We start from the raw sequence: 19,456 nt of genomic DNA, 5'->3' as shown, positions 1-19,456 counted from the left end.
GTCTGGGGTTGGCTTCGGACCATGATCCTCAGATCTCAGCTTTCTGAGTAGCCAGGATTATAGGCATGAGTCACTGGCACCTGGCACTGCTTTTTTGGGGGGGGGAGGGGGGTGTTGGTTGTGGGGCCTAACTCTGGGTCTGGGTGCTGTCCCTGAGCTCTTCAGCTCAAGGCAAGTGTTCTACCACTTGAGCCACAGCGTCACTTCTGGTTTTCTGGTGGTTAACTGGCGATAGAAGTCTCATGGACCTTTTCTGGCTGAGCTGGCTTTGAACCACGATCCTCAGATCTCAGCCTCCTGAATAGCTAGGATTACAGGTGTGAGCCATCAGTGCCTGGCTTGCTTTTGTTTTCTTACCATACACCTTTCTTTCTTTCCTTCCTTCTCTCTCTCTCTCTCTCTTTTTGTTGGTTGTGGGGCCTGAACTCTAGTTTCAGGAGCTGTCCCTCAGCTCTTCAGCTCAAGGCTAGCGCTCTATTACTTTGGCCACAGTGCCACTTCCAGCCTTTTCTGCTTATGTGGTACTGAGGAATCGAACCCAGGGCCTCATGCATGCAAGGCAAGCACTCTACTACTGAGCCACCTTCCCAGCCCAATGCACTTTTTTCTTATTGTCCCAAGTTTGGGTGCCAAAAGAACAGCTATTTTAGCTACCTATTCAGACTAGCTGCATAGAATGCTATATAATCATTTGATCTCCCCACATTGTGATTTCACAAAACTTGTCTAATTGTCAATGTATTGCTGATGAGCACATTTTGCTTCTGTATGTTTTTTAAAGCAGCCATGTTTAATATTATGAAATATTATCTGTCTGCTCCTTTCCCCACCCTCTAGAGCAGTGATAAATTTGAGAGCATGCTCAGCAGAATCTGATTATATTATGCACAGTACACATGTTCATCACCAAAACTGTACTCCTCAGAATGTATGCATGTACAATGAATTGCTGAGACTTCAAAATTCCAGTTCCTCAGAACCAATTTTATTAGTCAATGCATACCAAAGATAGGTGGTAAAAGAAGTATTAGTTTTACAGGTTTTCTTTCCCCCATCCCTAAAGCCCTCTCCTATCATAGACGGTGATCTTTCAGTCTTTTGATTAAGCCTTGCTAGTTGTATGCCGCTGCAGCACCAAAGAAACTGCTTTGCAGCCTGTCACCTCTTCTGGGAGACAGCCATCTTGGTCTCGGAGAGTGGGGTCAGCGCCAGATTGGAGCAGCAGCTCCACAATATCCAAAAATTCACAGGCAGCAGCTGTAAGGAAAATCGACAAATACAAAGAAAAGTTTACAGTGAGACAGAGAAATGACTTCACTTGAGCAGGGAAGGCAAGTGGTGAGCAATAAGGATCTCTGAACAGTGAGCAGCTAGCAGTAGCTTAAGGATGATCAGGCCTTGTAATGTGAACTGTGGCTCATTACTGGATTTTGAAGTCTTTCAAAAATAAAATATACCTTTTTGGTTGCTTAAAAAAATATACATCAGGGCTGGGAAGGTGGCTCAGTGATAGGGTGCTTGCCTCACATGCATGAGGCCCTGGGTTCAATTCCTCAGCACCACATAAGCAGAAAAGGCCGGAAGTGGTGCTGTGGCTCAAGTAGTAGAGTACTAGCCTTAACCTGAAGAGCTGAGGGATAGCACCTAGGCCCAGAGTTCAGGCCCCATGATCGCCCCCCCCAATATACATTATACATACACATTTATATATATATATATATATATATATATATATATGTTGTGAGGATTGTTGACTATTCTTTAAGGCTAGAACAATGGCAAAGAATAAAAAATACATCACCTAAGTATATTTTATGTTGATTTTTATTTCAGAATGATAGGTGTGCTGGCCATGTCAAAAGGCTACATGTGTTTTATTATTAATTACTATTATTTCATCATTTATTTTATTTTATTTCATTATATTAATATTTATTTATATCATTTGTCTTTTAAGATGGAGTAAATGTTTTACTAACTGAACTTTAAAATGAATATACAGGGGAAAAAGCTGGTCTAGTCATTGGATCCACTGCTCTGTAAAACTTTAATAAAGTAGAAATGTTACTACTGACAAGTCTAAGACAGAGGGAAGGGAAAATGGCTTGTAGATATTAAGACTTATTACAAAGGTGGATGGCATTCCACTGAATGGACAAACAGACTAAATGATAGGGCAGAGAAGTATCTATTCTGCATAACCATAAGACTTTGACTATGACAAATCTGTCATCAATCACTGAGGAAACAAAGGCCTAATAATCAGATAGGCTGAAAAGGCAAAAAAAATACATTTCACACAAAATTAAACATAAATGGTAAAAGGTTAAAAAATGAGTACTTTACTAATCAAATAAATGAAAATTAAAACTATGAGATACCATTTCATACCCAACTAAATTTGTTGAAACCTTTGAAACCAAGTTTTTTTTTGTTTCTGTTTTTGTCAGTTGTGGGGCACTGTCCCTGAGCCTCTTTGTGCTCAAGGCTAGTGTTCTACCACTTGAGCTACAGCACCACTTCCTGAAACCTCTGATAATGGGAAATATTGAGGAAGCCTACAGCAAGGGAAACTCCCATTCAGATTCCTACAGTACACACCGAGGTACAGTTACTTTGGACAGCAACTTGGCATTGAACATTAAACTTAAACAAACACATCATGAGACTCCGAGTTTTATGCTCTACAGAACCTTTGCATGAGCTTTCCAAGAGAAAGCTGTGATAGACCACAAATGTAAACATCCCAAATGCCCACAAATGGTAGTAACAGGTAGAAATAAAACACTGCTTACTTGTATAGAGAAATCCCATACAACATTGAAAACTAATGAACTTCACAGGTTTATCTCTAAAACAAAATGTTGAAGGAAAAAAGCAAGTCAGGACAATACATTTAGTATGATTCTATTTAAAGAATAGATAGGGGATGGAGGAAACTGAGAAAAAGCATTTGGCCTTTCAATGTTAAAGATCACATTAGCTGTGATTTCCTCATGATGACCAAGTTCCTGATATTCCTATTTTTGCTGTGTTGTTTTAACCAAAGGGAGGTTGAATTTTATCAACAGCTTTTTCTACAAACATTGAAGTGATTTTTTTGTTCTTTAGTTTTTAATAGGTTGATATGGTATAATACAATAATTTTCAACTGCCATGTCTACCATGCATTCTAATTCTACACTTATTTGATCATAATTATTGTCTTTCTTATAACTGGCTGAGGTCTAATTGCTAATAACTTACTAAAGATTTCTGCATCTATGTTCATATAGGATATTAATCTATAACTTTTTTGTTTAATATATATATTTATTGTAAAGATACTGTACAAAGGGGTTATAGTTACATGAGTAAGATAACGAGTACACTTCATTTGAGCAAGCTTTTTTTTGGGGGGGGGTTGGTCGTGGGGCTTGAACTCTGGGCCTGAGTGCTGTCTCTCAGCTCTTCAGCTCAAGGCTAGCATTCTACGATTTGAGCTACAACGCCACTTCCAATTTTCTGGTGGTTTATTGGAGATCAGAGTTTCACAGACTTTCCTGTCCGGACTGGCTTTGAAATGCGATCCTCAGATCTCAGCCTCCTGAGTAGCTAGGATTACAGATGTGAGCCACTGGAGCCCAGCAAGCTTTCTTTTTCTTTAATGCTTTTTCCTTGTATGGTATCAAGGTAATTCTAGCTTTATATTGGAAAATGTTCTTTCTTCTTTAAACATTTAATAGAACTCACCATCAGAAACAATTGAAACTTGCAGGTGTTACTGTGGGAGTTTTGAGTAACCAAATCAATCTCTGCAACAGAGACAGGGCCATCCAGATTTCTTTTTCTTTTTTGAGAGAGGACTTTGATAGTATATATTTTCTAAAAATGACTTTACATTTACGAAGAAGTTTTTAAAATTTTTATTTAAGACAGCTCAAATTTCTGCTTCTCTTATGGTTCAGGAGATCAGTTTTTCTTTTCTTTTTTACTTGAAATCATTTTGTACTCTTTAGCATAGGCTGTTCTATTTTCCCTGTCTATAGGAGTAAGCTATAAGAGTGTAGTACTATGCCTGGCTTGTGGAGTGCTTTTTTTTTTTTTTTTTAATAGTCCATAGTATGGTCTACACCTCATGGAACATGATGAAAATTTGGTGTGCACTTAAAATAACATGTATTGCTTATGAGATGAAGTGTTCTATTAAAATTAAATGAAGGTATGGTCTTATGTGAATCTGTTATATCCTTGAATTTTTGTCCACTTGCTTTATAACTTGATTTCTTTTCTTCTTGTCCCCCCCCTTTTTTTTTGCTAGTGCTGGGGCTTGAACTTAGGGCTGGGTACTGTCCCTGAGCTTCTTATGCTCAAGGCTAGCACTCTACCACTTGAGCCATAGCGCCACTCCTGGCTTTTCCTGTTTATATATGGTATTGAGGAATCGAACCCAGGGCTCCATGTATGCTAGGCAAGCACTCTACCACTAAACTACCTTCCCAGCCCTCTTTCTTTTTTTGCATTCCACTCTTTTTTGTTGAATGTAGAGCAGCAGAACCTGAAGCAAATCTCTCTATTTCTCTCTCTCTATATATATGTAGATATCTTTATATATCTATATACATATGCATACATCATGAAGAAATCAACAGCGAATGTGATCTTTAACAGTGAAAAGCCAGGGCTGGGAAGGTGGCTCAGTGGTAGAGCACTTGCCTTGCATGCATGAGGCCCTGGGTTCGATTCCTCAGCACCACATAAGCAAAAAGAAAAAAGCCGGAAGTGGCACTGTGGCTCAAGTGGTAGAGCGCTAGCCTTGAGCTGAAGAGCTGAGGGACAGTGCCTAGGCCCAGAGTTCAGGCCCCACAACCGGACCCCCCCCTAAAACACACACACACACACAATAACAGTGAAAGGCCAAATGCTTTTTCTCAGTTTCCTCCTTCCCCTAATGCCAAGCACCGTAGGGGTGCAGGGGGAGATGAGCAAGTGAGCTAGCCCGCCACTGTGGTACACTTCTCAGAGCAAGAACTTACCTGTATCCTTAACAGGTCTGGCATAGTATAAACTCAAGTTAATTTTTTTTAAATCATTGTTGTTACAATATTATTATTATTATTTTGTTGTTGTTGTTTTGCCAGTTCTGGGGCTTGCTTTATTACACACACACACACACACACACACACACACACACACACACACAGAAAGAGAGCGAGCACACTATATTTATATACATCTATCTCCAAACAGGTCTATCTCTTCTGTCAGGACTTTAGTGTGAGTTTTCTGTCAGTACTTCATTGTGAGTTTTGGGTCAATTTGGTTACTATTTGAACTCAGCTTGGGTTTCACATTTATAAGTAACTTTAGGGCACCATAGTCTTCAAATTTTTCCATGCTGGCTGGGGGCCAGTGGCTCATGCCTGTAATCCGAGCTATTCAGAAGGCTGAGATCTGAGGATCTTGGTTCAAAGTCAGGCTGGGCAGGAAAGTCCGTGAGATGCTTATTTCCAATAAACCACTCAGAAAACCGCAAGTGGTGCTATGGCTCAAGTGGTACAGCGCTAGCTGAAGAGCTGAAGAGCTGAGGGATAGTGCCCAGGCCCAGAGTTCAAGCCCCATGACCAAAAACCAAAAAATAAAATTAAAAAAATTTCATGCTTGGCATAGGATCTCCATGTCAGTGTTTTTCAGTATTCTTTAACCCCTGGCTTTAGCAGTCTCTGCATGTCTGAATCACAGAGGAAATCTCTCTATGCTTTTGCTCTCTTCTATCAGTACACTGAATACTGCTGCTTATTACTCATGGTAGGAATGAGATGTGAGTCCACACCCCTACCCCCCCACCCCCACAATTGTACTGGTCTTAGCCTCAAAGGTGGGGATTTTTCAGTGGTTCCTCACCATTCCCCAAACATCAGGAGGGAGAGGGAGAAAAGGGGAAAGAGAGGAGGGTGGAGGGGGGGAGGGGGAGAAGGAAGAGGAGAGTGGTGTTTTGGGCTGGAGAGCTTCCTGCCCTGCCCCCTGGTGGCAAGAATCTTTCATCTTTGCTTTGAACCAGTAAGGTATCCTGAACCGGCTTGGGCCATGAGACAGAAAGAAAGGACAAAGGAGTTTGTTTCCTCAGTGGCTTAAGGATTTTGGCTTTGTATGTGTGAAAGACGTACAATATGGTCATTTGAAGTGACTAAAAGAGCTGATTTTAAGTGCTGTAACCACACATAAAAGCATGTGAGTTAATAATGCATGTATAATGCATATATACTTCAAAACATCATGTATATAATATGTATAAGTTTTATATATCAAAAAAATGTAAGGCCAATAATAGGGTTTCATACCTGTAATCCAGCACTGAGGAGGTGCTGATGGGAATCATACGTTTTAGGCCAACCTGGGTTACAGAGTGAGACCTTGTCTCAAAGTATATTGATTGAAAAAAAAATACATGTTTTTTAAATCCAGGAAAGCAAAGGGTTCCATGCCTGTGTCATGAGCATAGTTACCTTTTTTGATTCCTCTCATGAGCTCTAGTAATGAGAAAAGCATGCTGAGTGAGGACTCCTCTGGGTCTCAGGTTTCTAGTTACATTATGGTAGCTAACTTTAAGAATGTATTAATGTTAGCTATTTTTAAAATTTACTTTTATGGTGGCTCCCTTTGCTCTGCCAAAGCAAAAATAGCTTGTTGGTCTTTTATAGTGCTTTGCCACTCTCTGGTGGCTTTGTAATCTCTGTTCTCTTAGGAGTTCACAAAAAGTTAAGATTTTTGTAGCTTGTTGGTGTGTGGGCAAAGTTCTCTTGCAATTTCTCCTACATCTTAAATGGAAGTAAAACTCTCTTATGGTTTTGGTTTTCAGCTGGGTGCTGGTGGCTCACGCCTGTAATCCTAGCTAGTCAGGAGACTGAGATCTGAGGATCACAGTTCAAAGCCGGCCCAGGCACGAAAGTTTGTGAGACTTTTATCTCCACTAAACCACCAGAAAACCAGAAGTGGCACTGGGCTCAAGTGGCAGGGCCTTGGGCTGAAGAGCTGGGGGACAGTGCCGAGGCCCAGAGTTCAAGCCCCACAACTGAAAAAAAAAATTGGTTTTCAATGATTTACTTGTAAAACATTGCCTCTTTGGTAAAAGATGAAATGTTTTGCTGGCTTCCCTAGGCATCCCCCACGTGGATGCCGCCAGCTGAGTGCTTGCTGTCTAAATGCTGTGAAACAGACAAGAGAAAATAGTAGAAACCAGGCTGTGGTGGGTTATAAATTTAGAGTAGCTTTGGTGATTGTATTAGTTATCGCAATGAGTTTAGGCACCAAGCTGTGTAGTGCATGAACATATAGGCCTCAGAGATAAGAAGGCAAACATTTTCCGAGGTAACATTAGATCACTAGAGAACCCTATCTCTGCCTTCAGTGGAGTGAGATTTCTTAGATGGTTATTAGGACTACAAAAATTAAACTACTATTTGATAAATGAATGAGTAGAGAATAGAGAAAAGGTTGAAGGAAGCAAAACTTGCCTATTTCAATCCCGTGACAACTGGACTGGCTGAGACTATATTTGGAGAGTGCTTGAGTCTCAAGAAGTACTCTGCATCTTGAAGGATGGTACAGAGAGGGAAGAGGGCAGGGACAGAACTGTCTTTGCTAAAAGATCAAAGAGAAGGTGTTTAGGAATGGAATATATCATTCTTTTGAGAATATCTGTGTGGTACAGGGGGTGAACTTGTTTTTTGTGTGTGCTGATACAAGGGTTTGAATCAGGACACCTTGATTCTTATTCATGGCTGGCTTCTTACCATTTGAACCATGCCTCCAGTCTTTTTGTAGTGTTGGGGATTGACTCTGTGCCTTACTCATGATAAATATACACTGTACCATTGAGCTACACCACCAGTACTCCAGCTTACACTGAAAAATTTGGTAGCCCCTTTGTTCAACATATTAATAACAAAATTAGTTAAAATAGAAAAAAAGAAATTGAAAGGTGTCTCCCAAAATCATTTAAATATATATTTTAGATTTCATAGGAGTTTTACGATGAAACATTGCACACCACATTATATTTAAATGGAAGACAATTCTTATAAAATACAAGAAAAAGATACATTGCCTCTATCAGGTAGCTGCAAGAGAGGATCCTGCTAAGAACTAGCTATATAACATCTGTACTTTGAACAATAATCCACAGCTATCAGTCTTAACTTACTGTAGGGAATATTTGATTAACTTTAAAAGCAGTATCACAAGAATAAACTTCTCAGTGTACAAATCTGCAACTCAGGATAATAATCAACATAACCTATCAGATCACACTTAGTTTTGAATCTGACCCAAAACTTAAGCATGAGAATCAGGGCTAAGTAGACGTGAGTTGTAGCTGAAGACACAAAAAATGGTCCTTTTAAACAAAGGGATATTAGTTCGATGTATGATGAGGCAGTGAGATATGATATAATCTATGGCTACCAACCCAGGAATGGAACTTAAAATTTAAATTCTACATCTCCAGGGCTAAAGCCAATCATCTAGAAAATGTTATCTGAGTTGTATAACAATTTTCTTAATTGACAGATATGAATGAAATTTTAGCTGAAATCTTGCTGTAAAGTGAAATTTATATTTGGAAGTAAGAGCTGCAAAACAGTACTTCAATGCAAGGGATATGGTATCTATATTAAAGGAATTTTATTAACAAGTGCTTGGGTTTATGCAAAAATAGACTCACATTAAGGTAAACAAGCAGGATACTGTAGTACAGACAAAAAAAAAAAAGACAAAAAAAAAAAAGACACTGACTTGAATGATGAGGTCCCTACTTTTAAGCCACACCAGTGAATCTTATTCTGATATGAAGAGGGCACATGCAGTACCTGTGGGAAACTGGTCCACATAGATGCTCAACAAATGGTTGTTGGAAAATGTTCTTGGTAGTTCCAGTCAGATAGTAAGCTACTCGAATATATACTCTTTTGTATTCTACTCTTCATTGAGCACAGTGTTAACAAGTTAGCAGTTAATCAAATACATTAGTTAATTCATTTCTCTGCATCTTCAGTGAAGTACTAGTCACATAGTAGAGTTGTATTTCAGAAATGCATAAGCTGCATACCCCCTTAAATCAAAGGCAACGATGATGAGAGAGGGATGAGATGGAAAGAGTGCTAACATTTCACCAAATTAATGAGGAAATATACCGGTGTCCACAATGTGCTGGGAAATACAAAACCAGTCATAAGCCCATCTCAGAAAAGCTTGAGTAGGTCTACAGGGAGTAGTCCAGTTGCTGAATTTATGGTACCCTGGGAACCTCTATTTGTCAAGTGCCATAGAGTCAGCCCTGACACTGGCACAGGTGAAGATGAATTTTCATTCACAGCAGTGAGCCTTCTGACTCCATTAATCCTCAGGGTTTTGATGATGAATTTCTTTCTTTTTTTATTTTATTTATTTTCACTCTAATGCCTCCTCCCACTGCCCTGTAAGTGTAGAGTGAACAGAACAGATGGTGCTTTACGTGGAAGACTGAGGGCTCATGAGGATACAAAGCCTGCCCACTCTGTAATCACATGACCAAATGGGTAAGAAAAAACCTTGATTTCCCTTGGGAGATACACACGCGATGATACTAATGTATTCCCAGTGGAGGAAGAGGAGGGGAAGACCAACAGGCCATTTATAAGGAAGAACACACTTATACCAATATGCACATCAGCAAAGATCATGTTTAATAACAAAATAACATGTAGGCTAGTATCTGAAGATTCAAAACACTTAGGTAAAACACAGGCAAATAAGAATTTAAATATGCTACTGTATAAAAACCATTAGAATGAATAAGGACATGTGGTAGTACAATGCTGGCCTCTAGTTAACCTGTGATTGGCTCTGACCCAGTTTTAATCCAAAGAAACCAGGATTTACAACCTGCTTAAGGATGGAGTTTGACAACTGATCTAATCAGAAGAGCTGTCAACACAAGGACAGCTGTCAAGCTCAGCTGTAATTCATAAAAAATAATAGCTAAGCCCCTAAAGACCTCCCCAATACTGTCTGCACTTACTGGGTTTAACTGCACTTAGAGTTTTATGAAAGTTCCAAGACTCAGTGAGGACCCTAAAATCAAATCAAATTAACAAAGCTATTGAGTTCCTCCTAAATAAAGAGTTAAATGGTATTAAATGACTAAATGGATAAAATATGCCTGTAGACTACTACGTGATATATAATAGATGCCATGCCTCCAGTTTGCCATTTTGCAGGTTATTTTGAAGAGAATCTCCTGGTTTCTTTGGCCTGGGCTGGCTTCAAACTGTGTTACTCAAGGTCTCAGCCCCCTAAGTAGCTAGAAATACAGATTAGAGCCACAGTCACCTGGCTCATTGTTCTATTTTCATACATGCATAAAAGAAGTTCCTCCCTATTAACCCTTCCCTGTTACAGGCTCTAGCAGACCCTGTTTACTCTCTTATAATCACTTTCTCTAAGATATTGTTGTGTATTTTACCAAGCAAGTGAGTATTCAATAAATATTTGTTGAATGAATAAAGCATAATTAAAAATATAGAACTGGCAGGAAGGAATACTCATATAATCTTAGCTTTTGGAGGCTAAGGAAGGAAGATTAGAATTTGAGTAAGGCCAGCCTGGGCTATATAGTGAGACTCTGTCCTTGAGGCAACCCTCACTCCCCAAACCTACACATGGTATTTCAAGCTTGTAATTAGTAATCCTAGTGACTTGGGAGGCAGAGATCAGGGGATGGAGGTTTGAGGTCAGCCCTAGCATAAAAGTTTACAAGACTGTCTGAACAAATGGCTGGCCTCATGATATATGCCTGCTCATCCAACTGCAGGGAAAACACAAAGGACAGATGCAGTGGTATGAACCTGTCATCCCCAGTAGGCAAAAACAAAAGGAAGATCACAATGCAGGCTGACTTGGGCATAGAGTGTGACCTTACTTCAATAATAACTATAGCAAAATAGGGCTGGAGGCATGACTCAAGTGGAAGAGTGCCTGACTGTTTAGCAAGCCTTGAGTTCAATTCCAAGTACTGCCCCTTCCCCCAATAAAACTCAAAGGATAGTTACAGGACACAGAAAACAAAAAACTCATGGTAAGTTTTAATTCAAACAGGAAATAAGTACATATGACTCCAAATATAGAAATTAACAAAAGAGTTTATCGGAAAAAGTTTCTAGGGGCTGGCAGTGTGGCTTAGTGGCAGAATGCTTGCCTAGCATGTATATAACCTTGGGTTCGATTCCTCAGTACCACATAAACAGAAAAAGCCAGAAGTGGCATTCAAGTGGTAGAGTGCTAGCCTTGAGCAAAAGAAGCCCAAGCCCTGCCTGAGTTCAAGGCCCAGGCTGACCAAAAAAAATAAAATAAAATAAATAAAAAAGAAAAAAACAGAAAAAGGAAAAAGTTTCTATATTATTATTGTATTGTAGTTTTACAACTATTTTTTCCTTAAGCAACCAATATTACTGGCTTTTTGTATAACTGTCCAAGGATATCTTACATACCTATTAGTGAATATGTATTTAGTCATAGTAACTCACTATGTATATACTGTTCTATGTCTTAATTCTTTTACTTAGTAATATATCTTAGAGATTTTTTTCAGTTAGTACACAGAAAATATAACTTACTATAAAACCAGTCAGAAAGAGCTTTAAAAAAATACCTACTCTGTCCAGGGAATGGAAACAAGAGGTTTTTTATTTGTTGATGTTTTCTTTTCTTTTTGTCTTGTTTGTTCATTTGTGTCTTTGGGAGGGCAAGGGGATCCCAGCACAGAAATGGAGGGACAAAGGGTAAACAAGTGTAGTAATGGCACTCAATAGACACTATGTTGAAAATGAGCTATACAACTTGTGGGTGGGAATGGGAGGGAAAACTGGGAGAGAGCAAGGGAAGGAATAACATTTTCCAAAAAGAAATGTGCTCTTTACTTGACTTATGCAAGTGTAACCCCTCTGTAATCACTTTTATATTAACAATAAAAATTTTAAAAACCTTACTCTCTTACTATCTATGAATGCATTTTACATATATCAAACTTAAATGGACATGTTCCCACATCCATAAAGTCATTCACCCCTTGTGCTTAGCCAGGAATGACAGAATGACTCATCTAGACTCTCATGGGCACATAACTGTCTGGTTTAGCTATTGTGACATTTTCTGCAAGGAAAAAGTAAAGGAAAAAACATCACATACCACAGAGAAGGCATTTAAAAAATGTCTGAATGAAGGAAAGAAGGAATGAAGGGATGAAAATAAGAAATGACTCTAGAACATGTGGGTGCAATGGCAGGGGTTGACTTTGTAAGCAAAGGGGTGATCTCCAGACCTTACAACTCATATTTGGAGTAAGAGGAAATAAACTTCTTGAAGGAAGGTATCAGGAGAAGAGTAGCCCTGGATTTTGTGCTGAAGGCCTTACAATCAGTGAAAAGTTTCTTCTCTTTTCTGACTCTGTGGTTCTCTGACTTATATGCTTGTTTATTTCAGAACAGCATCACAGATACAGGGAGCCAAAAGTTAAGGGAAGGTGGCTGGGAAGGTGGCTCAGTGGTAGAGTGCTTGCCTTGTATGCATGCATGAAGCCCTGGGTTCAATTCCTCAGCACTACATAAGCAGAAAAAGCTGGAAGTGGCATTGTGGCTCAAGTGGTAGAGTGCTAGCCTTGAGCTGAAGAGCTGAGGGACGGCACCTAGGCCTAGAGTTCAGGCCCCAGGATGGACCCAAACAAAAAAAAAAGTTAAGGTTTATAACAGCCAGCTTTTGGAAATGTTAGAAGAGTCATATGACAGATATACCACAAGAACAAGTTTGAAGAATGAGTTCTATGGAAGAAGGCTTGGAAGGGTCTCATGTCTAGTAAATCTAGAGATGTGGGTTTGAATTCATGGTTTTTTAGGAAAGTTTATTAATCCCTTTGGGTTTTGCTTCCCTGAGTTATAAAATGGGAAAACAATAGCTACTTTATAGACAGCTTTTTTTTAAGCCAGAAGCCTAAAGATTAGCCTTTACTATATTGTATATATATATTTTTTTTGTGGTGCAGGATTGAATTTTGGGCCCCTAGTCATGTACATATACATATTAATAGTTCTTTCAAAACTGTTGCTATTATATATAAATACATCTATCTCACATATGATAACATTGATTATATAAATAGTAATATAAAAATAATATATAATATGTTAACATGTATAATGTTTTATATGTGTATACATGTATATATATTTTGCATCAATAGAGGAATATAGAAAACAAGATCTTGCCTATTACAAACAACGTTGCAGTAAGGCATATGCCTATGACTTGAATTGCAGGATTTTAAGATTCATTTGCCGGGCTGGAAAGGTGGCTCAGTGGTAGAGCGCTTGCCTTGCATGCATGAGGCCCTGGGTTCAATTCCTCAGCACCACATAAGCAGAAAAAAAAAAAGCTGGAAGTGGCACTATGGCTCAAGTGGTAAGAGTGCTAGCCTTGAGCTGAAGAGCTGAGGGATAGCGCCCAGGACCAGAGTTAAGGCCCCACAACTGGACCCCCCCCCAAAAAAAAAGAAAAAAAAAGATATGTTTGCCTTCAACCTTACTACATTTTGCTAAACTGTTCTCAAATTAGTTGTACCAGTTGACACTTGTATCAGCAATGTATCAGTTCTTGTTGCTTCACATTATGTTCCACATAGTCCTAATATTTTAGATGTTTACATGCTGCTGATGGGCCAATGTGAAGTTGTATCTAAATATTTTAATATGAATATGCTTGAATATTTAATATGAATATGCTGTTTGCAGACAGTTCTCCAAGTGTCTCTCATGTTTCTGCTTACTTTATGAGCAAAAGTACTGACAGCTTTTGTTCTAGACTATGTTTTCAAACATGTTTGTATATTGAACAGCCTTGGACAATTAAAAGATAATGTTTCTAAAAAAAAAAAAGATAATGTTTCTAACCAGGCACTGGTGTCTCACACCTGTAATCCTAGCTACTTAGGAGGCTGAGATCTGAGGAGAGCATTTTGAAGCCAGCATGGGCAGCAAAGTTTATGAGACTCTTACCTCTAATTAAGCACCAAAAGTTAGAAGTGGAACTGTGGCTCAAGTGGTAGAGGACTCACACGCGTAAACATAAAAGGGATAGTGTTTCTGTCCAGAGCAGAAGCAGACTTATCTACTGACCGGCATAATAAAAATAAGTTCATTAGGGCAAGAATCAGGCAGGTTTCTTGCAGCTCATTATAAAAGATTTCTTAAGATTAGGGTTCCAGCCTGGCGCCAGTGGCTCATGCCTGTAGTCCTAGCAACTCAGGAGGCTGAGATCTGAGGATTGCGGTTCAAAGCCAGCCCGGGAAGGAAAGTCCGTGAGACTCATCTCCAATTAACCATCAGAAAATCAGAAGTGGCGTTGTGGCGCAAGTGGGAGAGCACTGGCCTTGAGCTGAAGAGCTCAGTGATAGCACCCAGGCCCAGAGTTCAAGCCCAAGACGGACAAAAAAACAAAACAAAAAAGATTAGGATTCTTAAGCTGTAACACATAATGCATGCAGTCTACCTGAGTCTCTCTGTACCTTGTGTTATAGATAATAAGGTTTTAGTCTCTGATGCAAGAATTTCTTTGTCTTTTGCTTATGACAATGAAGTTGGGCTAATTTGACTGCAGGCAAGTAGTTCTTGATAGGTAAAAGATGAGGTTAATAATCTTTTCTTGTTTTTTATGCACTATATGGGTCTTCTCATTTGTTAATTGATCACTGATTTTTTTTGGGGGGGCTATTTTTCTACGGGTTGTTATGATCATTGACTAAGTAGATGTAGTCTTTATATTGCAAAAACTAAGCCCATGGAGGTTATCTGCATTATAGTATTTTCTTGTGTTTAGCTTGCATTTTTATTTTGCTTTGTTTTATAGAAGTTTCAAACTTATAGTCAAATTATCAAAATTTATAGTATGTACTTTTTGTGCTTTGGAAAGGAACATTTCATATACAGTATTTTTTAAATGTTTAAATGTTTTTTTTTTCTGTTTTAACTTCAATCTATTTCATATTGATTTACATGAGTGGTAAGTTGTCCTGGTTATCTGTTGTTGTATAGCAAGCCACTCAAAACCTACTGGCTTACCCTTTTCAATTGAAACAGGGTCTGGCAAACCTCAGATAGTATCAAATCCTATATATGTACACTTTTTCAGACATATACTACCTATGGTAAGGCTTAATTTACAAATTAGAGACAATAAGATATTAATAGCAATAACCGACAAAGCAAAATAATGATAACTATATACTATAAAGAAGCTATTTAAATATGGTTTCTCTTAAAGTATCTTATTACCCTGCACTCATCATTTTTCTTGTGATGATATGAAATGACACAATGCCTGTATGATAAGATATAGGAATGCCCCAAATACTGTTATATGTTAGGCTACTATTAAACTGTCAATTGAACACAAGCATTGTGATCTGATTGATCTGATTAACTGAGCCCACTACTAAGCAACAAATGTGTGAATGCAGCATGAATAGGCTGACAAAGGAATGATTAATCTTCCAGGTTGCTACAGAAGAATGGTGTAGAATTTCATCACCCTACTCAGAACAGTGTGGTATTTAAAAATTATTATTTATGTAATTTTTAGAACATTTCATACTTTTGGACCACAGTTGATCAGTGGTAGTTAAAACAGCAAAAACAAAACAACCTACAGATAAAGGAGCTACTATACATTAAAGGAAGTAGTTCTTATAGGAGAGATAGAGATTCTATTGTGATAATGACTGGCATTTTAGATATCGCTGACAATACCAATTATAAAATATGAATTTTCAACAGGGGGCTGAAGGAATCTCTATTTCTGATGGTGGTGCAGAAATGCTTAATTTAGTGTGACTGCATCTGTAAGAATTTTAACAGATCATCAACAAAAGTTATTATTTCTGCTAGGTTGGATAAAATATCTTACCATAATGAAGAGCTGTTTGGCCTTCATTGTCCTGTAAAAGAAACAAGTAATACATTTTAGAAGTGTACAAAAAGACAAGGATAATGAAAACTATTTTGCTGGTCAATTAAAGAGTTTTCTGCCTGGGCTTACTTTGGACCTTAATCCTCAGATCTCAGCCTACTAAGTAGTTAGGATTATAGGTGTGGAGCCACTGGCACTCAGCTCATATAGCTTTGCTCATTTTATCAACAAACACTAAGTATGTATTCTCCAGTCCAGTTTCTAATTAAAAATATATTATGAGTTCTTATAATGTCCCTAGTCATGGTGGTTCCAGGCATTGGGAACACAGACATGAATGAGACAGAGAACACCTCTGATGCTAGAAATCTTATATTCTAGGCAGTAAGCTGGGCACTGTGATACATGCTTATAATTCTAGCTACTTGGGAGCAGAGGCAGGAAAATTACTGGAGCCCATGATTTCAAGGCAAGTGTAGGCAACATAGCAGACCCTATCTTAAACAGAACTGAGAAACAAGGCTCAGGTAGTGAATGCATGGAAAGAAAGCAACAAAAGTAAGAGTTAGGCACTTGAGTAGTGTGAGGTACTATTTTAGAGAAAGCAGGGGCTTGATGAAGTTTTTAAGATGGCTATATAACCCAAACAACAGCTCACAGAATCCGTTGCCATCTTGAACTTGAAGCAAGTGTGCTATCCGAGCCATGACTAAAAATTAAAGAGTTTTCTCTCAGGATTTTTCAAAATGGACTATGGGATGGAACTGTGTCAGGAAGATCATTTACTCTGAGCAAAACTAGAGTATAGTGAAATAAATCAGAAACAAAAGGCAAATACTGTACGATTCTACTTACATGTCACACCCAGAGAAATCAAATTCATAGAGAAAGCAAGTAAAATAGTTGTTAACAGGGTGGGCAGGGTAGGAAGGGAAGCATGGGAGTTAGTGTTTAACCAGTGCAAAGTTTCAGTTGATGATAGTGAGTGATAGTTACACAACAGTACAAATGAATATAATGCCACTAAGCTGTATACTTAAAAAGGACAAATTTTGTTGAGTATATTTTGTCACAAGAACAATGGAAAGATATAAGTTCTAAACTGCAAATGACAATGTTCATTTTTGGGAAAAATCCATTTGTAGTAGGAGAGAATGAAACATTACAGAGAACCAGGTAGTGGTTAGAGATAGAGAGACTCTGGTTTTTTGTCTTTCCAGCTATATCCCTGCCTTTTGTAAGTAAGGCAACAACTGCTCCCTAGACAAAATAATCTTTTTGTCACCTGCAAGCACAGAATACTGTCTAATTTTATGATCTATTTTTGCTCATCTACCTCCCAATTCATTGACTGCCAATTCCTAGTTAAGAATAGTGATCTGGACTTGCATAGCTATAAATGCTCTTCACTAAACTACCCTCCAACTTTTCAAAAACAGTATCATGTCTTCTCTCATGTTTGAAAATTTGCTTTCTTTCTTTTTTATTTATTTATTTTGGGTCCAGTCGTGGGGCCTGAACTCTGGGCCTGGGCGCTGTCCCTCAGCTCTTCAGCTCAAGGCTAACACTCTACCACTTGAGCCACAGCGCCACTTCCAGCTTTTTTTTTTTCCTGCTTATGTGGTGCTGAGGAATCGAACCCAGGGCCTCATGCATGCAAAGCAAGCGCTCTCCCACAGAGCCACCTTTCCAGCCCCTCTTTCTTTCTTTTTGTGCTGGTCCTGGGACTTGAACACAGGACCTGGGTGCTGTACCTGAGCTTTTTTGTTCAAGGCTAGTGCTCTACCACTTGAGCTGCAGCCCCATTTTGGGTTTAACTGGAAATAAGAGTTTCATGGACTTTCCTTTCCCTGACTGGCTTTCAACCACAGTCCTCAGACTTTAGACTCCTGAGAGAAGATTAGGATTATTTTGATATTTTTGATCATTAAAATTAGGCCTATTGTGGAAACATCAGGAACTTGGACCTTATGCAATAAACAAGTTGCTACATTAGTTAAGGACATGGATTCTGCCAAAAGCCATGTGAACTTGGAAGAGGACCCTAGACTCAGATGACTTTCAGCCCTAGGCAATGCCTTGTGCAGATACCTGCCTTACCCCCACCCCCACAAGTATGTGTGTATACTATATATACCATGCTTCCAAATTGTTTTCTGTAACAGAAAACTCTCTTAAGCCAGGTGCCGGTGGCTCACACCTGTAATCCTAGCTACTCAGAAGGCTGAGATCTGAGGATAGAGGTTCAAAGTCAGCCCAGGCAGCAAAGTCCATGAGACTCTATCTCCAATAAACCACTTGAAAACCGGAAGTGGCGCTGTGGCTCTGGCAGTAGAGTGCTCGCCTTAAGCTGAAGAGCTGAGGGACAGCGCCCAGGCCCAGAGTTCAAGCCCCACGAACGACAAAAAAAAAAAAAAAAAAAGAAAACTCTCTTGAGTGTTACTGGATTTCTTTATGATCCTAATGACTGATGCTCTAATTTACGTCACATTTGAGCCACCATCTCCACTAATGCTTGTTGTAGAGATGTAGTTAAAAAAAAAAGAGTTGTATTATAGGGTTGGATTTTTCCATGACATGGCTAAAGAGAATTTTTTTTCCTATCCAGTGATTTGACATTTAAAATACAAATTTTGTGTAAAAACAGTGTTTCTAGCCAGGCTGAACTCTGGTGGCTCATGCCTGTAATCTTAGCTACTCAGGAGGCAGAGATCTGAGGATCATGGTTCAAAGCCATCCCAGGCAGGGAAGTCCATGAGATTCTTATATCCAATAAACTACTAAGAAAAAAGCCAGAAGTGGAGCTGTGGCTCAAGTGATAGGAAAAATTCAAGGGTAGTTCCCAGGCCCTGAGTTCAAGCCTCAGAACTGGCCCCCCCTCCCAAAATAGTGTTTCTAGCCAATACATAAGAGGAAAGCACTGAAACAAACTGGTTATAAAGAACGGAAAATAGTGGTAAAAATTATGAGTTAGTAAATGTAGTTTTGAGCAATTTTAGGTATTTCAATGGTTAAAATGTATTACCTCTCTATAGGATCTGTGACTAAACAGATGATAGTTAAAACTAAAAGCTTGAAAAAGTCAGGTTTTGAAGTAGTTTGCTAGATATATGTCCTTCAGCTACAGGTTTTGGGCTAACTTCTCTTTTGGATTGGTATTTTTAGAGAATGAGGCAGTTTGAGGGGCTTCAACTCAGGGCCTGGGAGCCTTCCCTGACTTTTTTTTTTTTTGCTCAAGGCTAGTATTCTGTTGCTTTGAACTACAGTTCTAAATCTGGTTTTTAGGTTGTTAATTGGAGATAGGAGCCTCAGACTTTCCTTCCTGGGTAGGCTTCAAACTATGAACCCTGAGATCTGTCTCCTGAGTAGCTAGGTTACAGGAGTGCTGGCAAGTTTTTTTTTTGGGTCCGGTCGTGGGGCCTGAACTCTGGGCCTGGGCGCTGTCCCTCAGCTCTTCAGCTCAAGGCTAGCACTCTACCACTTGAGC

At 39.0% G+C, this 19,456-nt stretch overlaps 1 protein-coding gene across 1 annotated transcript in view; it reads right to left on the bottom strand.

Annotated features, from left to right (window-relative positions):
* Window positions 1-965: 965 nt before the first annotated feature.
* Acbd6 (acyl-CoA binding domain containing 6) overlaps window positions 966-19,456 on the bottom strand; it is a 147,888-nt gene continuing 129,397 nt past the window's right edge. Inside the window, exons 7-8 of the mRNA XM_013015581.1 lie at window positions 15,967-15,997; window positions 966-1,257 (exon numbers count right to left, since the gene is read on the bottom strand). Coding sequence (XP_012871035.1) covers window positions 1,103-1,257; window positions 15,967-15,997 — 186 coding nt within the window. The 3' untranslated portion in view covers window positions 966-1,102. The remainder of the gene's footprint in view (window positions 1,258-15,966; window positions 15,998-19,456) is intronic.

This window comes from Dipodomys ordii, unplaced genomic scaffold (assembly GCF_000151885.1).
Source record: "Dipodomys ordii isolate 6190 unplaced genomic scaffold, Dord_2.0 Scaffold27, whole genome shotgun sequence".
Lineage (NCBI taxonomy): Eukaryota > Metazoa > Chordata > Mammalia > Rodentia > Heteromyidae > Dipodomys > Dipodomys ordii.
Note: the sequence above shows the minus strand (reverse complement) of the source record. Positions and strands in the feature narration are given on the sequence as shown.